This window comes from Candoia aspera, chromosome 4 (genome assembly GCF_035149785.1).
Source record: "Candoia aspera isolate rCanAsp1 chromosome 4, rCanAsp1.hap2, whole genome shotgun sequence".
In the NCBI taxonomy this organism is placed as follows: domain Eukaryota; kingdom Metazoa; phylum Chordata; class Lepidosauria; order Squamata; family Boidae; genus Candoia; species Candoia aspera.
In genome coordinates, this window is record NC_086156.1 from 71,235,736 (window position 1) to 71,250,871 (window position 15,136).

General features: G+C 42.4%; 1 protein-coding gene across 1 annotated transcript in view; it reads left to right on the forward strand.

Moving 5' to 3' along the window:
* The window catches only part of CNTNAP1 (contactin associated protein 1), a 56,383-nt gene that overhangs the window by 11,303 nt on the left and 29,944 nt on the right, over nucleotides 1-15,136 (forward strand). Inside the window, exons 2-4 of the mRNA XM_063302051.1 lie at nucleotides 3,775-3,985; nucleotides 5,723-5,824; nucleotides 7,170-7,363. Of these exons, the coding sequence (XP_063158121.1) occupies nucleotides 3,775-3,985; nucleotides 5,723-5,824; nucleotides 7,170-7,363 (507 nt within the window). The remainder of the gene's footprint in view (nucleotides 1-3,774; nucleotides 3,986-5,722; nucleotides 5,825-7,169; nucleotides 7,364-15,136) is intronic.

Sequence of the window (15,136 nt, forward strand, 5' to 3'; positions counted from 1 at the left end):
AGGAGGCTTTTGCTGTAAAAACGGCTTTAGAGACATGGCGACACCTATTGGAAGGTACTTCCAACCCTTTTGAGGTCTGGACTGACCATAAAAACCTGGAAGCTCTAAGCACCAGCCGAAAACTCAGTCCGAAACAGCTGCGCTGGGCTGAGTTCTTCAGCCGCTTTGACTTCACTCTTAAATTTATACCAGGCAAGAAAAACTTTTTGGCTGATGCACTCTCGCGCAGACCCCAAGATGCTGGCCCAGGGCCAACGGTCCAAGGCACCGTCTGGACCGACAAACAATTAAGTCTGGCAGCGGTGACTCGCAGCCAGACCCGAGCACAATCGACTCCGCCTCCAGCCGCTCAGCCTTCCAGCGGCTCGCCTCCCTTGTCAATTCCCTCCGATTTGCAACAACAGTTGCTCTCCCACCTTAAAACAGATACTTGGTTACAAACCAACAGACACATGTTAACTTTCACCGATGATCTTGCCTGGCGCAACGATCGTCTCTATGTACCCGAAGCAATGCGAAAAACCATACTCCAGCGCTGCCACGATGACAAACTAGCGGGGCATTTCGGCTACGTGAAAACTTTGCACCTCGTTCGCCGCCAATTCTGGTGGCCCACTTTACTCAAAGACTTAAAGGAATATGTCACTGCGTGCCCTGTATGTGCGGCGATAAAGCGCAAACCGGGCAAGCCCCAGGGTCTCCTTCAACCCGTGGCCACTCCGTCTGTCCCTTGGCAAGATATCTCCATGGATTTTATCGTTGATCTACCCCCTAGTCAACGAAAAACTGTCATTTGGGTCGTCAAAGACTTTTTCTCCAAACAAGCCCACTTTATCCCATGCGCTTCTATCCCCACCGCACAACAGCTGGCACGCCTCTTCCTCATCCACGTGTACCGCCTCCACGGTATCCCCGCCCGTTTGGTGAGTGACAGAGGCACACAATTTACGTCACAATTTTGGCGGGCATTTTTAAAACTTTTGGGTACGAAACAATCACTTTCTACTGCTTGGCATCCGGAAACGGACGGATCTACAGAGGCGGTTAATTCTACATTAGAACAATACCTCAGAGCTTTTGTTAACTACCAACAAGACAACTGGGTCGACCTACTCCCATTTGCTGAGGTCGCTTACAACAATTCCATTCATCAAACCACTGGTCAAGTTCCCTTTAAAACAGTTTTTGGACGTGAATTTGTTCCTATTCCTGAACTTCCTCATCCTCAACCACTCCCAGCCACCCTCGCTGGCTGGGCAGACTCTCTCAAAGACTCATGGTCTAATATTCTACTCGCTCTCCACCATGCCCAAGCTACCTATAAACGCCATGCTGATGCCAAGCGTTCCCCAGAACCATCCTTTGCAGTCGGGGATAAAGTCTACTTATCAACTAAATTTATCAAGTCCCCACAACCCTCTAAAAAACTTGGTCCTAAATTTGTCGGTCCTTTTCCAATTGTTGCTCAGCTCAACCCTGTTACGTTTAAACTTGATTTACCTCACAACCTTAAACGTTTACATCCTGTTTTCCATTGTAGCTTACTCAAACCCTGCCTGTCATCGGACCGTTGGCATCCGCAACCCACTCCTCCACCTCCCCTCATGATAGACAACCAGCAGCACTTCGAGGTGGCATCTATTCTCGATTCCAGACGCCAGCGCTCTACTCTACAATACCTCGTCCGCTGGAAACATTTCCCTCATCCTGAATGGGTTGCTGCTCCAGACGTGCATTCTCCTCGTCTCGTAGCCCAATTTCACTCTGCCTATCCTGACAAACCGGCTCCCTGATTTCTTTTGGGGGGGCAATATGTCATGTTCTCATTCTAATGTCTGGTTAACATTGTAACGTTTCACATGTCATTTTCTGTTCCGTATCCCTTCACCCGGGGTTTTTCCATTCTGTTGCACTCCCTTGTTTTGAGGGCTTGGAATGCATGTTTGGGTTTGCGCTCCTGTTCAAGGTTACGTTCCCAGGCGCGTCTAACGGCATTCAGCACCTGGGAGGGGGAGCGTCCTGACGGGCGACGGGGCGGGACCTGCCCACAAGCAAGGCTTTTAAGTTTGTATTTGGCGCGCTTTTGCTCATTCTCAGCTTTCTCTGTATTTGCATACTATTCCTTTAATAAATCAGTTATCTTTAAGCCCGAGCTTGTGAGACTGAGTATTTGGGTTTAGGCAATCATTACAGAAACCAATCAAAGACTGGAATCCTGTATTGCCATAAATCCAATTTATTTCAGTGGGACTTACTTCTGAGTACATTACTGAATCATGTTTAAAGTTCTTAGCATATGAATATGACTGGACTTCCATGACACATTGAACACTACCCAACCACATTTTAGCTTGGCCTGTTTTATGAACCTGTATATTTAGATGATGGTTCATTGTGTTGTGTGAATCCAGAAAATTGGATTAACTGAGCAAACCATGTTGAGTCAAGTGTATACAGCCAGATGTCATTGCAGAACATCTTTATTGCTTACATGGTGTGTACATTAACCTTTTAACATGCCACTTTTCCCCTATGTTTTGACACATCATTTTGTAACATAACTGGCTTTTTTATCTGAAGGTATTTCAAGTTTAGAATATATTATCAAGATGAATTTGGAATAAATCCTACTCATTAAATTAAACCATTATCTGCTGCTCTGTTCTTTTTCAGTGGAAGACAGCCTCTGCTTTTTCTGTCTGTAAAATGGAAAGTCACAAGATATTTGTTGTGAATGAATAAAAGACATTAAAGTTGATAAAATTAGAACGAGTCCAGGGCTACGAGATTTTGATCATTATTGGAAACATATGAGAAAACATCTTTGGACATATGAAGAATGTATTTTCTCTTTAATGTTGGCATCTTAAAAAAATAAGCATTAATGTGGCACATTCACATTACACTTTGGTCCTTATTTTCATTATACAGGATAAGACCTGGAATAAGAAAAACACCAAAGGAATAGGCTGAGGAATCAATTTCAATTGAATAACAAAGGTCTTGATTTATGTGTAAGGTGGTGTGATCTCCCCCACCTTCCTTTTTAGGTAGTTTAAATATTTAAAACTGTCCTCAGTCTTTACTATAAGTACATGTGAAAGAATCAATGTACCCCAACAGAAATGTAGCTGATGGTATGATTAGAACCTTTATTTGGCTTAAACTACTCAAGTCAGGTGGCATTACAAGGGATGTTCCATGGTTATGTTATCATTTTCAATGAACTAATAATGAGTTAAGTTGATAAATATGCATGAGAGCCTGTGCGGTATAGTGGTTGAGGTGTTGGACAGGCACCAGGTTCTAATCCACCCACAGAAGTTCACCAGGTGATTTTGGGCCACTCTCATTCTCTCTCAGCCCAACTCACCTCACAGGGTTGATGTTGTGGGACAAATGGGAGGTGGAAGCACAACATACACCACCTTGAGCAAGGCAGGAAACTAACAAAGAGTTCTTTCTGATGTAGAAGGTTTTTCCAGTTTTCCACATAACACTCTGGTGTCTTCCAGATACTGTACTGACTGGAATGATGGGAGTCAAAGTACAACTTATATGGAGGGCGTTAAGATGAACACCCTCCACAACAGCTGGGAAAGTTGAATTTTGTGGAGAAAAACAGTACATGAAATATTATGAATAACCTCGTACAACCGGTTGGAAGGTATTGCTAACGAAAAGGGAAGAGGGCCTCGGAACCAGGGCAGAGTGGTTTTCTATCGTCATCTAGCACGAGCTTCTTCCCGGGTCCCCCTTGGTGGGTGTACGCAGGCGCACCACCGCAGCGGAGGTGCGCGTCTGACTTCCTGGGGCAGCAGGCGGCGGCTGGCAGAGCACACGTGGGCCGGCGGCCAGGCGGCCGGGCGTCGGAGAGCGCAGCGGGTCGGACGGCGTTGCGGCTCCACCATGGGTGGCCGCCGGCAGTTTTTACTGCTGCTCTTCGCAGCGCTCCTGCATCTCCACAACTGCAGCTGGTTCAAGCGTGAGTGTCCCGGGACGAGGCGCGTCTGCTTTTAGCTGCATTGCGGCGGCGGCACGGATCGGGCCGGGTGGGAAGGAAGCAATGTCGCGGTGGGGAAGGGTGAGCCTCGGGCATCGCTCCCCGGCGCAGGGGTGACTGCGGCGTATTTGGAGCGGGTTGGGATGTTGCCTTTGCACCAGCTGTGGGGATGCCCCTTAGAGAGCTCGCTCCGCTGGGTTGCTGAAGGGACCCGAAATACGGTTGAGGCTCTGCTTGAAGAGCCAGGGCGGAAGAACGTCTGGGTCTCCTCCCTCTTCTGCCAAAGAGTTAGGCGAGGAGCCTGATCTCACGGTCCAGGACTTGGGGCGGGGAATGGGTGGAGGATTCCTGATTGCTGAGCGGGTGGGCTCAGGGCTGAGGCTGATATATTATGGTCAACCGTTGGGAAACGCCCGGAGGCTTCTCCAGAACGTTGCCTCCTCACCTTGGCCTCTCCTCTGCTGATGGAAGCAAAAGGAAAAAATGGACAATTTGCAGGGGGCTGGGGTTAGCATTAGTTTGCCCTCGCCCTTCTCTTTTACATGTCTCCAGGCCTTTTCCAGTGTGGTGGCTGTCAAGTGTGTGGGTCTGTAATTCCCATCATCTGTGCTAGTTACGGAGGATGGTGCTTAGCTGTAGCCCTCAAATATCTTGGTTTGGGAGGGAGGGCTGTGGACTCTGTGTCAGTGTTGGTTACCAAGAGTCTCTTAGAGCATTTCCTGGTAGGCCTATTCTGGAGCCCTGGTTGGCAGCTCCCCTTTCCCTTCCCCTTCCCCCATGCTCTGCAAAATGGGAAGCATTCCTGGACCATTTCTTCTGCATCCGTTTACCAAGTATCCCATGTAGATACTTATGTTGACTTTGCATCATTTCACTTTCTAGGGATTAGTTAGGAGAAGGAGAGTTCTGTGCTCTTTTTGCAGAAGAAGACTCCACCCTACTCAGTTCAAGGGAAGTTTGGGCTATATCTAGAATGGGGTGAAGGATCAGATGGCCACCTATTTGTGTCATTCATTTACTGCCCATTTGCTCACCCCCCCCAAGTGTGTCAATCTCCTATTATTCTCCTTCCCTCTCATAATAACACTGGGCTTCCTCCTTGCTCTGATGTTTCAGAGATGGACAGGAGGGAGGAGAAAGGATTTCCCTGTTTCACTCTCTGGCAGAGACAGGCAAGCGCTGAGCCTGCAAGGGCGTGTCAGCCACTCTCTGCAGTGGGAGAGGAGAGGAAAAACAACCTGGAGGAGAGGGTGGGGGGAGCGATGGACGCTGCCACCACTGAATAACCCCATGAAATTTCAGCCTGCCTGTTGGGTATGTGTCTTGCTACCATCACTGACAGATACAAGCCACATTGCTTTGCTGTTTTTCCACTGATTTCTAGAGAAAGTGCTGCATGGGGCATGCTTCATTCTGGGTCCTGTGGAATCCCTACCCAAATACAGTGTAATGAAGGGTTAAAAAGTAAAGTCTCCTTCAAGTTGAGCTTGACACCTGCTGACTTCATGGACACATCCATGTAATTTTCTGGGCAGCAGTATGGAAGTAGAGTCCGTTGCTATCTTCTGGGATTTTTTTTTTTTTACTTCCCAGTCTTGCCAAAGCTCTGGTATTCTTGGTTAGATCCAGACATTAACCAGCCCCAACCCAGGCAAGATCAGCCAAGTGCTGCCTCCTGGCTTGGCCAGAATGATTACTTCTTCCCACTTTCCTCTGCAGGCCGCTGTGATTATGAACTGGTTGGGCCTCTCTATGTTTGGAATCTTGGTGCATCCTCTCAGTCTAGCATCTTCCGTGCTCCTACTTTTGCTCGGATTTATGGTAAGTTCAATATGATGAGGCAGAATTCCTGCCCCACCATTCTCTCTAGTTTAACATTGCTATAATATGCAATTAAATTACTTAATTCTGTATTACACATTTCAGAAAGTTCAGTGGAGATTCACAAGCAAAACCTGATGACAGAATTTGTCCCTTATATCTTCATGTATTTGCAAAAGTCAAAGATCCACATGGGGCCAGTCCAGACAAAATTCTAGTCTCATGGGATTGTGGGCTTCCCAAGAACGACCTACTAGCAGTTGTTTCCTAGCTATTTTTGCTTAGCTTCTTCTGACTAAACAAACCAGGAAACTTCCATCTCTGAATTATTTATTTTTAGCATTATGTATGGCTGAAATGTATGGCTGTTTTTCTCCTTTTTTTTTTTTTGGTGCTTTCAAGTCAGTGTTGACTCCTGGCGACTGCCTGAACAAGTCCCTGCTGTTTTCTTGGCAAGAGTTCTGAAGTGGTTTGCCATTGTCTCCTTCTAGGGCTGAGAGAGAGTGACTGGCCCAAGGTCACCCTTGTGCCTAAGGCAGGACTAGAACTCACGGTCTCCCAGTTTCTAGCCTGATGTCTTAACCTCTACACCAAACTGGCTCTCTTGTCCTTCTAGCAAGCCTGAATCAGAAGCCAAGAACAAATCCTTTGCAAATCTGCCTTGTGGGGCGACTTGTGAGCCAGGCATCTTGGTCAGGAATTAATGCTAAATGAACAGTGGATAGAGGTTCTCTGGTTTGATTAATTGGTTTGCTTACAGCAGGAGCAGTCAGGCATCACATACCAGCATGCTTGATCAATCATTATATTGTCATTACTTGCTATTGACCCAGAACCTCCAGACAACAACTGATTCGCTGTGTGGCCATGGCTCTTTGTACCTTTTCCAGAACCTGACGGAGTTAAGACAATGGTGTCTTTGACATTCATTATGGATACTGATGACATTGGCACTTTACTATATACTGCCATGGCACCTGGTAGAAACCCAGGAAGGTCCTCCCAAACTTTTCACCACCCTCCGTGCTCTTATGGACTAGACACAACTATGGACTAGAGTTTTTTAGAGGAAAGGCAAGATTTAAATGTAATGCATATTTTCATCTCATACATTATTTGTGCTGCTAATCAGGGAAGCAGGATTTGGGATTTGCTCTGAGCTCTTCTAGGTAAGGGGATATTGTGTTGTTGAGTAATTCTGTGGAATGCACAAACTTATGGCAGAGAGCTGTGAATGTATGTATCATGTATGTATGTATGCATGTATGTATCAGGAACATAGCTTCCTCTACTTCTATCCCTAGCTGTTTCCTCTATATCTTTCTCTTCACATTATTTTGTACAGGTGCTGGTGGTTGGTCACCAGATCCCCAAGACAAGCATCCATGGCTCCAGATTGATCTGACAAAGAAAGCACATATAAAAACCATTGCCACTCAGGGGACCTTCAACACCTACAATTGGGTGACACGCTACATTGTCCTCTATGGTGATCATCCCAGCAATTGGAAGCCTTATTTCCAACAGGGGAGCAATTGGGTAAGAGAGAACTTGTGGCCTCTGCCCTCAGATGGAGAAAGGAGGTGTTAGCCTCCAGTATAATTAGGCACTTTCATATATTCCTGCATAAATTGCATATATTCAGGAGTTTATTTGTTTCGTGCTTTTACATCATCTGTTCCAAGCAGGGATGTGTTGGATTCAGGTGAATTCTGAATTGAACTGGATGCCTTCAGAGATAATTCTGCAGCACTCCAGGGTAAAATGGTATTCCATCATGGTTGACTGAAAATGAATCTGGACTTGACTGAAGCTTCAGGAGCAGTAACTCTGACGAGCTTTGGTGGAGTGTTATTTGTGTCTTTTATACCCTTCTAATTTCTTATTTTTCCAGTAAATTCATATTCCAGCTTCTTAGTCCTTCTCTTAAAATCTTTCATTTATTGTACCTTTCATTTATTGTTGTTGCTGTCTGCCTTGTGTCTTAGTTGTTTGGGAATGTTACTTCCCTGTCTTGTTTTGGCCCTAGGCTTGCACTAAGGTTGATTTTGAATCAAGTTGTATGATCTCTAGAACATTTTTCTATTCTGCTTTGTTCTGCTTTTTAAAATGATGTTAGCAATTTCATTATTATCTGATTTACCATGCTGTCTCACTGGGTTCTTTTTGTGGCACGTGGGTCAATTATTTAGTTTGTGATGAGGTGTGAATTTAATTTTACACATGCAGACATGATGCTGTGATATAATGGTTACAAGCACTTTTGTTGCTCATAAAATTTGTTTTTTCACTACCTGAAGAGTGTGAAAGGTAATATCCTGTATGTGTTTTAGATTACAATTCCCATCATCTCTATTATTCAGCCTGGATAGATGCATTAATTCCATACTAATAGAAAAACCACCCATAGTGACCAAGCTGTGCAAATCCTAGTCAATTGTGGAACCATGTACTATAATGTAGAATTTTTGTAGAAGGTGGCATGCAAAATGTATGAGCATTTAAGGTTAATTCAAGAAAAAAATCACCCTATTAATCTGAGCTATATTTTATAGTCAATCCACTGCATTTCTTGCAAGCCATGCTACCGCATGCTACATGCTATATTGTGGTTAGGTTATGAACCTAAAACAAGAGAGATCCAGGTTCAAGTTGAGATTCCATCATGGCAGTCTGTATCTCTCAGCCAATCTTCCTCGTGGGATTCTTGTGAGAATAAATTGGAAGAGGAAGCACTATCCATATCATTTGGAACTCTTGGAAGATATAGATAGATAGATAGATAGATAGAATGATACATCATTTGAGACAGTTAAGCTTGACATTTTTATTTTGTTTCATGCTCTTCTTCCAGGTTCTATTCAGTAAAGTGACTGTACAAGACTGAAGTTTTCTGACTATAATCTGCTTTTCTATTTCCAGTAAGAAACTAGAATCAGGCTTAATGCCTCACAGAACAAGAGTAGACAATTTTTTTGTGGTTGAGACTGCACTTTTTAAAATTTATTTTTCATCCTCTGGAGATTGCAAAGACGGGGTGAAGTGATGTCACTGTAGAATTGGGCTATCTGCCTTTTGCATATATGTTTTTTCCCCCTCAGTATATTAGGAACATTAAGTCTGTTGGAGGGTGCTCACAGCTATTTTACTGTTTAGCAGGGTGGTATTTTGACACTCTGATCTTGAAGTTCTCCATAAACATCAAAAACGGGAGCTTACACTCCATACAACTATTTTATATGACATGTTACCGCTATATGTGAAGCCAGTGACAATATCCAGTGCAGTACTAAAAGTGAACACAAATTTCCAACATCAGTCTGTGCCACAGAGATTTTTATCATCTAGTATTTACATTGGGATTTTTATGGATTTGTGTTTCAAATCCCCTGTGTACAAAGAATGCCACTTGCCACTCTCTCTAGCCTCCCTGTCCCTAGTGCTTCTCATGATCCATTCTTACCTTTGCATTACCCAACAGAATATGAATCTGATTCAGGAGGTCAAATGCTGTTTTCTTTGGATGATAGTAACTCAGTCTGTTGGCAAGTGTGTCTCACTTCCTTTTGGAAGTTCTTGTGAATGTGCGGGCTGTTACTTCTCTGAAGCTGCAAATTTCTTCCGGTCCTCCTGACTGAACTTCTGTTAGTCTTGACAATAGAAGATTTTCTGTTGCTGTTCCTGTATAGTTGCTGATTCTGATCAATCCTTCTGATCATCTAATTTAATTTGCACTTGGGATCCTGAATACAATTCTGCAAAATTAAACATTCCATGAAGTAGAACTATTAGGCTGTTTTTGTATAGACTTTCTTGAAATCAGTCTAATGATAATACAAGTTTCTTTCCCAAGTTATAAATGAGATTGATAGCTGTCAAATCATGATTAGTTGTACTAGTCTGTATTTATGGCATGAATGGGACTTGCTCTATAATTGAATAAAACTAAGAATGGATCTTCCTGTAGGAGAAGACACTTTGAAGGTTGTGGATAATGGAAGCTGGTTGTAATGTAAGTAAAATGATGTTTCTCTGCAAACAGTGCAAGTGCTTTCCCTGTGGGGTATTATCTGTTAGGAGATGTCAGAACCTCCCCATTTAGCCATTGTGTTTTAAAAACAAATTATAGTAATATATCTTTCAAGATTGGCCATGCTTGCAATTTTGAAATACCTGGAAAAATAATCTATAATAACTATGACTTCCAAGTTCATAAATAACAGTTTCATTTGTTTTCCAGGGTCTATCTGGCATAGGTGTGATTATCAGTGTTTTTTTTTCCACTGAGATTTATTCTTTTGGCAAAAATCACAACCAATTACAAATATTTTGAAACTTTGACTTGGCTGTGGCTATCAAAGAGGTAATCTTGCATGTTCTCTGCTTTTAGTAATGTGTATCTGGCCTCATGAAGTTTTTCTGGTACTTCTTATGTCCTAGTAAAGAAAACAATTCTGACACTATCAAGAATTAGACCCTGTGATAGGCAAAGAATTGAGCTCAATAGCCATGCTGTGTGCATGTGATGGCCAATCATTTTATACAAAATTTAATATTGTTTGCTTCTCTGGACCAAAATTCTCTGCTTCTTCTAAAAGTTGAATTGAATTTGGATCAGAGTGTTTTAGTGGAAGAAAGCATCTGCTACTACAAATATTTTGCCTGGATGATATTTAGCATGAGGATTATGTCTCATCCTAGGGAACTGTTGCTTCAAACGCTCTGTGGTCATGTTGATCCTCAGTAAGACTATAGATGAAGATGTCATCTGTGAAAACTGAAATTCTCTCCAAGTGTTCAAGGGGGGTAGACATTTCCCTTTGGAGCAACTGGGGAATACTAGAAATTCCAAAATATAATACTTTAAAGAAAAGTTTTCAACAAGAGTTAATAAACATAATCCATGTAGGAGAATCTGGAACTGTCTAATCTACCAGAATCCACTAGAAGCATCAAGCAGTAAAAATACCTGAGCATCTGGAAAATGCAGAAGAATCTCATCTGTAAGCATCTCTCTCTCCTTTTACAGGTCTATGAATAGGTGAATTGTGTCATGTTCCTTGAGCACTGGTACTATTCATGGGCACCAGTCTGTGTTTCAATCATTCCATATTTATTTACTGATTTGATTTATATAGCCACCCATCTCACATATGTGACTCTGGGCAGATTACAATAAAACAGATAAAAACAAAATATATGAAATAAAAACACATGGCAGCTGGGCATCATAAAATAACCATCAACAAAGCCAAGAGACGGGCTCTATCACACTTCCGAGGCATCAGGCCCAGGCACAAACCCAAGTTTTTAGTGCCTTGCAAAAGGCCAGCAAGGTTGGGGCTAACTTCTCTCAGGTGGAATGGTGTTCCACAGTGGGTGCCATGGCAGAAAAGGTCCTCTTCCTGGTCCCTGCCAGCCGACATTCTTGGTACATCTTCTCTAGTGTGGCTTTACTTTGTAAAGTACAGTAATGGCATTCTAGCTATATAGAATGTATAGGGAATAGCTCCTCCCTTCGTTGGAGGAATGCTTATGATTCTTATGCTAGCACTGTGGAGAGTTCTTCCCCATGACACACTGGGGTACTGCAACAGATGCCTCTGAGCTCATAAGATTACTGAACTGACCAGTAGCATGTATTTTTAATATTGTTTGAGTACTGCCTCTGAAATACTGCTGACAATATGGGGATGTAGCAGTCAGGAGATGAGGCAAGCCCTAGAAATATTTATAGATGGATTCTAAATCGGTTTCTGTCAGCCCCACCAGGTAGACCAGACCAGGAAATCAATTCCACAGGAAGGCTAAAGCTACCTTTTCAACTGAGATTGGCGATAATAACAGAAACTTGCAGTCTTCTGATTGTGCTGTACCTCTTTTTCCCTTTTATAGTTTAGTGAATTAGGGAGGTGTCTGCCTGAGCCGCTTCCAAATAGTTTCAGCCCCTTTTGCCTAGGTAGAGGTTCCTGGATATTTCCATCGTCATCTTCCTTACTCTTCACACAGTTTTATCAGCTTTTGAATTAGCTTTTAATGCATACTGCACAGCCATTGATTTACAAAGGCACTTCCTGTGACTTGGCAGAAACAGATAATCTTTGTGTCTCTTTTTCCACAATAAGTATGTCTTAAGGCCTTTAAATTGGATTAATGTAGTGCCTTAATCATGAGGTAAAGTTTTTCTGGCCTGCATTTCTACCTGTGCCCCTTTTTGCAAACTAGTCTGGGTGGCTAGAGCGCCATTAAGATTTATTGATCCTAGCCCTGGGCCTGCCCCCTGGTCCTTTCAAGATTTGTTATCATTTTCCTAGCTTCCTCCAAGTTAAAGTCATTTGGGATAAATCCTTTTTCTAAATGCCCACAACCACCCTGTCCTGAGTAGTTTCATTTCTCCAAAATCACACTCATCTGCTTTCTCATTCACCTACCTTATGCAGGCTCAGTAAATCCCCAAGCTTTGTTGTTCTTTAGTGGAAGTAGACCTTATGAGTTAGTTTTGTCTTGGGCACAAAATATTAATCAGATTTTGATAAGCAAAGCAGAGCAAAAAAAATAGTGATCCTTATCTGCAGCACCACAAAAGTGGAAGGTTTTAAAATATATTCTACCTGTGGCCCCATGGCAGAAAGACATTGAAGCAGTGTCTTTTATTGGGACCAAGAAGTGTGCCTTCTCTGTCGTGGTAGCTGCCCTCCAGAATAGTGTCCCCCTAGAGATCTTGATGGCTCTCAACCCAATGATGTTCCGAAAGTCTAAAAACCTGGCTGTGGGACAGGGTGGCTGATGAGCCCCTGTTGGGTGTGGGTTTTGTTTTGTTTTGGTTTCTGTTCTCTTCTGGATGCCTATGACCTGTGTCTTAATTTTTATAGTTCTTGCTTTTCAAGTGTAAGCCATCCAGGGTCATTTGGAGTCAGGTGACCTCTAAATTAAATAATAAAGCTGGATTTTTCTTTTTGCATTTAGTTTGATAGCAATGCTGCAGCAGAAGAACCTTTGCTTCCGTTCAGGCCATCAGTAAGCCTGCTAAATTAGCATTTTGGAGTGGAAAATGTTTGTCTTGCTAGGTCTCAAAACTGCAGATCTTCAGGCTTCACAAGGGAGTTCTACTATGGGTTACTCCATGAGGCAATCTCTAGATACCTGACACAATGTTTATTCTCAATAAAGTGGCCCCAGACTGTTAGTTGAACAATGAGAATGTAGTATTTACTGGAAGAATAATGAAATATCCACAGTAGAAGATTGGACTATAAAATTGACGGAGCTTGTGGAAATGGCAAAATTGACCAGTTTGGTCAAGATAAAAACGATAAGACATTTAAAAAAAAAAAAAAACTGGAAGCCTTATATGGACTTTTTTGTTGAAAGAAGAAAAGACTGAACTGATGATTTATAGGTTTGGGGATTAAAAAGGGTTAAAGAGGGAGGGGAAAGAGTAGGATGGCAGTTACTTGATAGAAAGAAGGGCGGAAGTCATAATTCTATGCTTTCTTTTTTCATTTTTCATTTTTTCTATCTATTTTACTTATTTTTCCTTTAATTTTTATACTTTTATTGTATTGAAAAATTCTAATAAAAATTATAATTAAAAAAAGAATGTAGTTTATTTACAATAACTATATTAAATAAATTATTTACAGTTGGTGCACCCAATCTTGCCATAGGCAGAATGTTGGCACATGATGCTGTCCTTATTTGCAGTGTCCAAAAGTGGGATTTCCTAACTTGGTTCTCCTCCCTTCTATCAAACATCACCAGATGATAGGAAAATACCCATCAGTCTCCCTTTTTCACATGGGATGCTGCTGGGGCTGGACCTCAGGAGGGTGAGCAAGTATTAAACCCAGTCTGGTTTAGTACAAGTGTTTTGTATGGTTGTGTTCAAAGGGAGTCTGATTATCAATGATGGGCAGGTTGGTTTTTGACATAGCTCTAGTGCTCTTCCAGACAAGCACTAGAAGTTCAAAAGGAGCTGAACACAGTTTTAGCACTATGTTAGAAGAGCATTAAACCCTTGTTCAGAAAGATCCTGACTCCTAGCTGATATCACCTAATAGCTGGGGTTCTTTTGAACATGGATTTATTTCTGTCTACAAGAGTGCTAAACCAGTGTTCAAAAGCATCCTGGACCACAGCTGACAGGTGCAGGGATGACTCCATCTCCCACTTCCTGTGTAGCCTTCCTCCCCTCCCTGCTACCACCAACAATTAATTATTGTTTAGGCTGGCCCACAGCTGCCTGAGCTGGGGATTGCTTCAGAGATCAAGCATGTACAGGGGAGTGAGGCCAATTTGAAAGAACCAGATTCTCATGCTGCCCAAAGTGGAATGATTAGGATCGCATTTCACTACAAAGTTCACAAATCCATATAGTTTATTTTATTTAGCACAAGGGTGGGCAAATTAAGGCTCCAGGACTATATGTGGCTCCAGATCAGGCTTTCCAACTACAATTATCACAAATTAATGACATGGTTTCCCATCACTTTGAAACATATAGAAACTGTAATACAAGTTGTAAAATAGACTTAACTTATGGGGTGTGTGTGTGTGTGTGTGTGTTTAAAAAGACTCCCAAACCCTCCTGAAAAACTCAGGAAAAAATGTTCATGGACCTACTAATTAACATATTTAAGTCTCCCTGCTATTTTAGGTGTAGATCCCAGGCATGCACTAACATTAGCTTAGCATTTTGTGTGAACCAATAATTGCAGTTTTTCAGGCATGGTTTATAGCTTGGTGTTATATGAAGCCAGCAAACATGATTTATTCAGCAAAATGTGATTATACTCTATGGCTTAGCTTGATACAAGAACTCAGTCAAAGGGAAGAGAAAGGAAGGAAGGATCATCTCACTTCGTTTTGTTCCATTCTGCCTATAACTTGCTTCTGCCCAGTTCACCAGGGTCATATGATCCAGGATCCATCACTTATCCTTGCGGGAAAGAAGTCTTTGATTTTCCTGTTTTAGCAGAAACAATCCACAGTGAGTTCAGACTCATGTGCTTCCTACTGCATTACTTTGGGCAGGCAAGAAGAAGCATTTGGAAGCTTTCGCTTCTGCTTTTGCCAAGGGAGAGTCATGCACAACATTTTGATGGGAATTTTGAATCATGGTTTGTTGAGTACTCCATAGTGATGTATCATACCAAGCCATTAATAAAGTACTCAATGAGTAAACAATACATCAGGAAAGCTATGATAAATTGGAATGATAAATTGAACTAATGTTATCATTAAGACAGTTGAATTAATCATATGTTGATAGATGACTGGGCAAGGAAGAAAAGAAATGTCAGGGGGAGAACA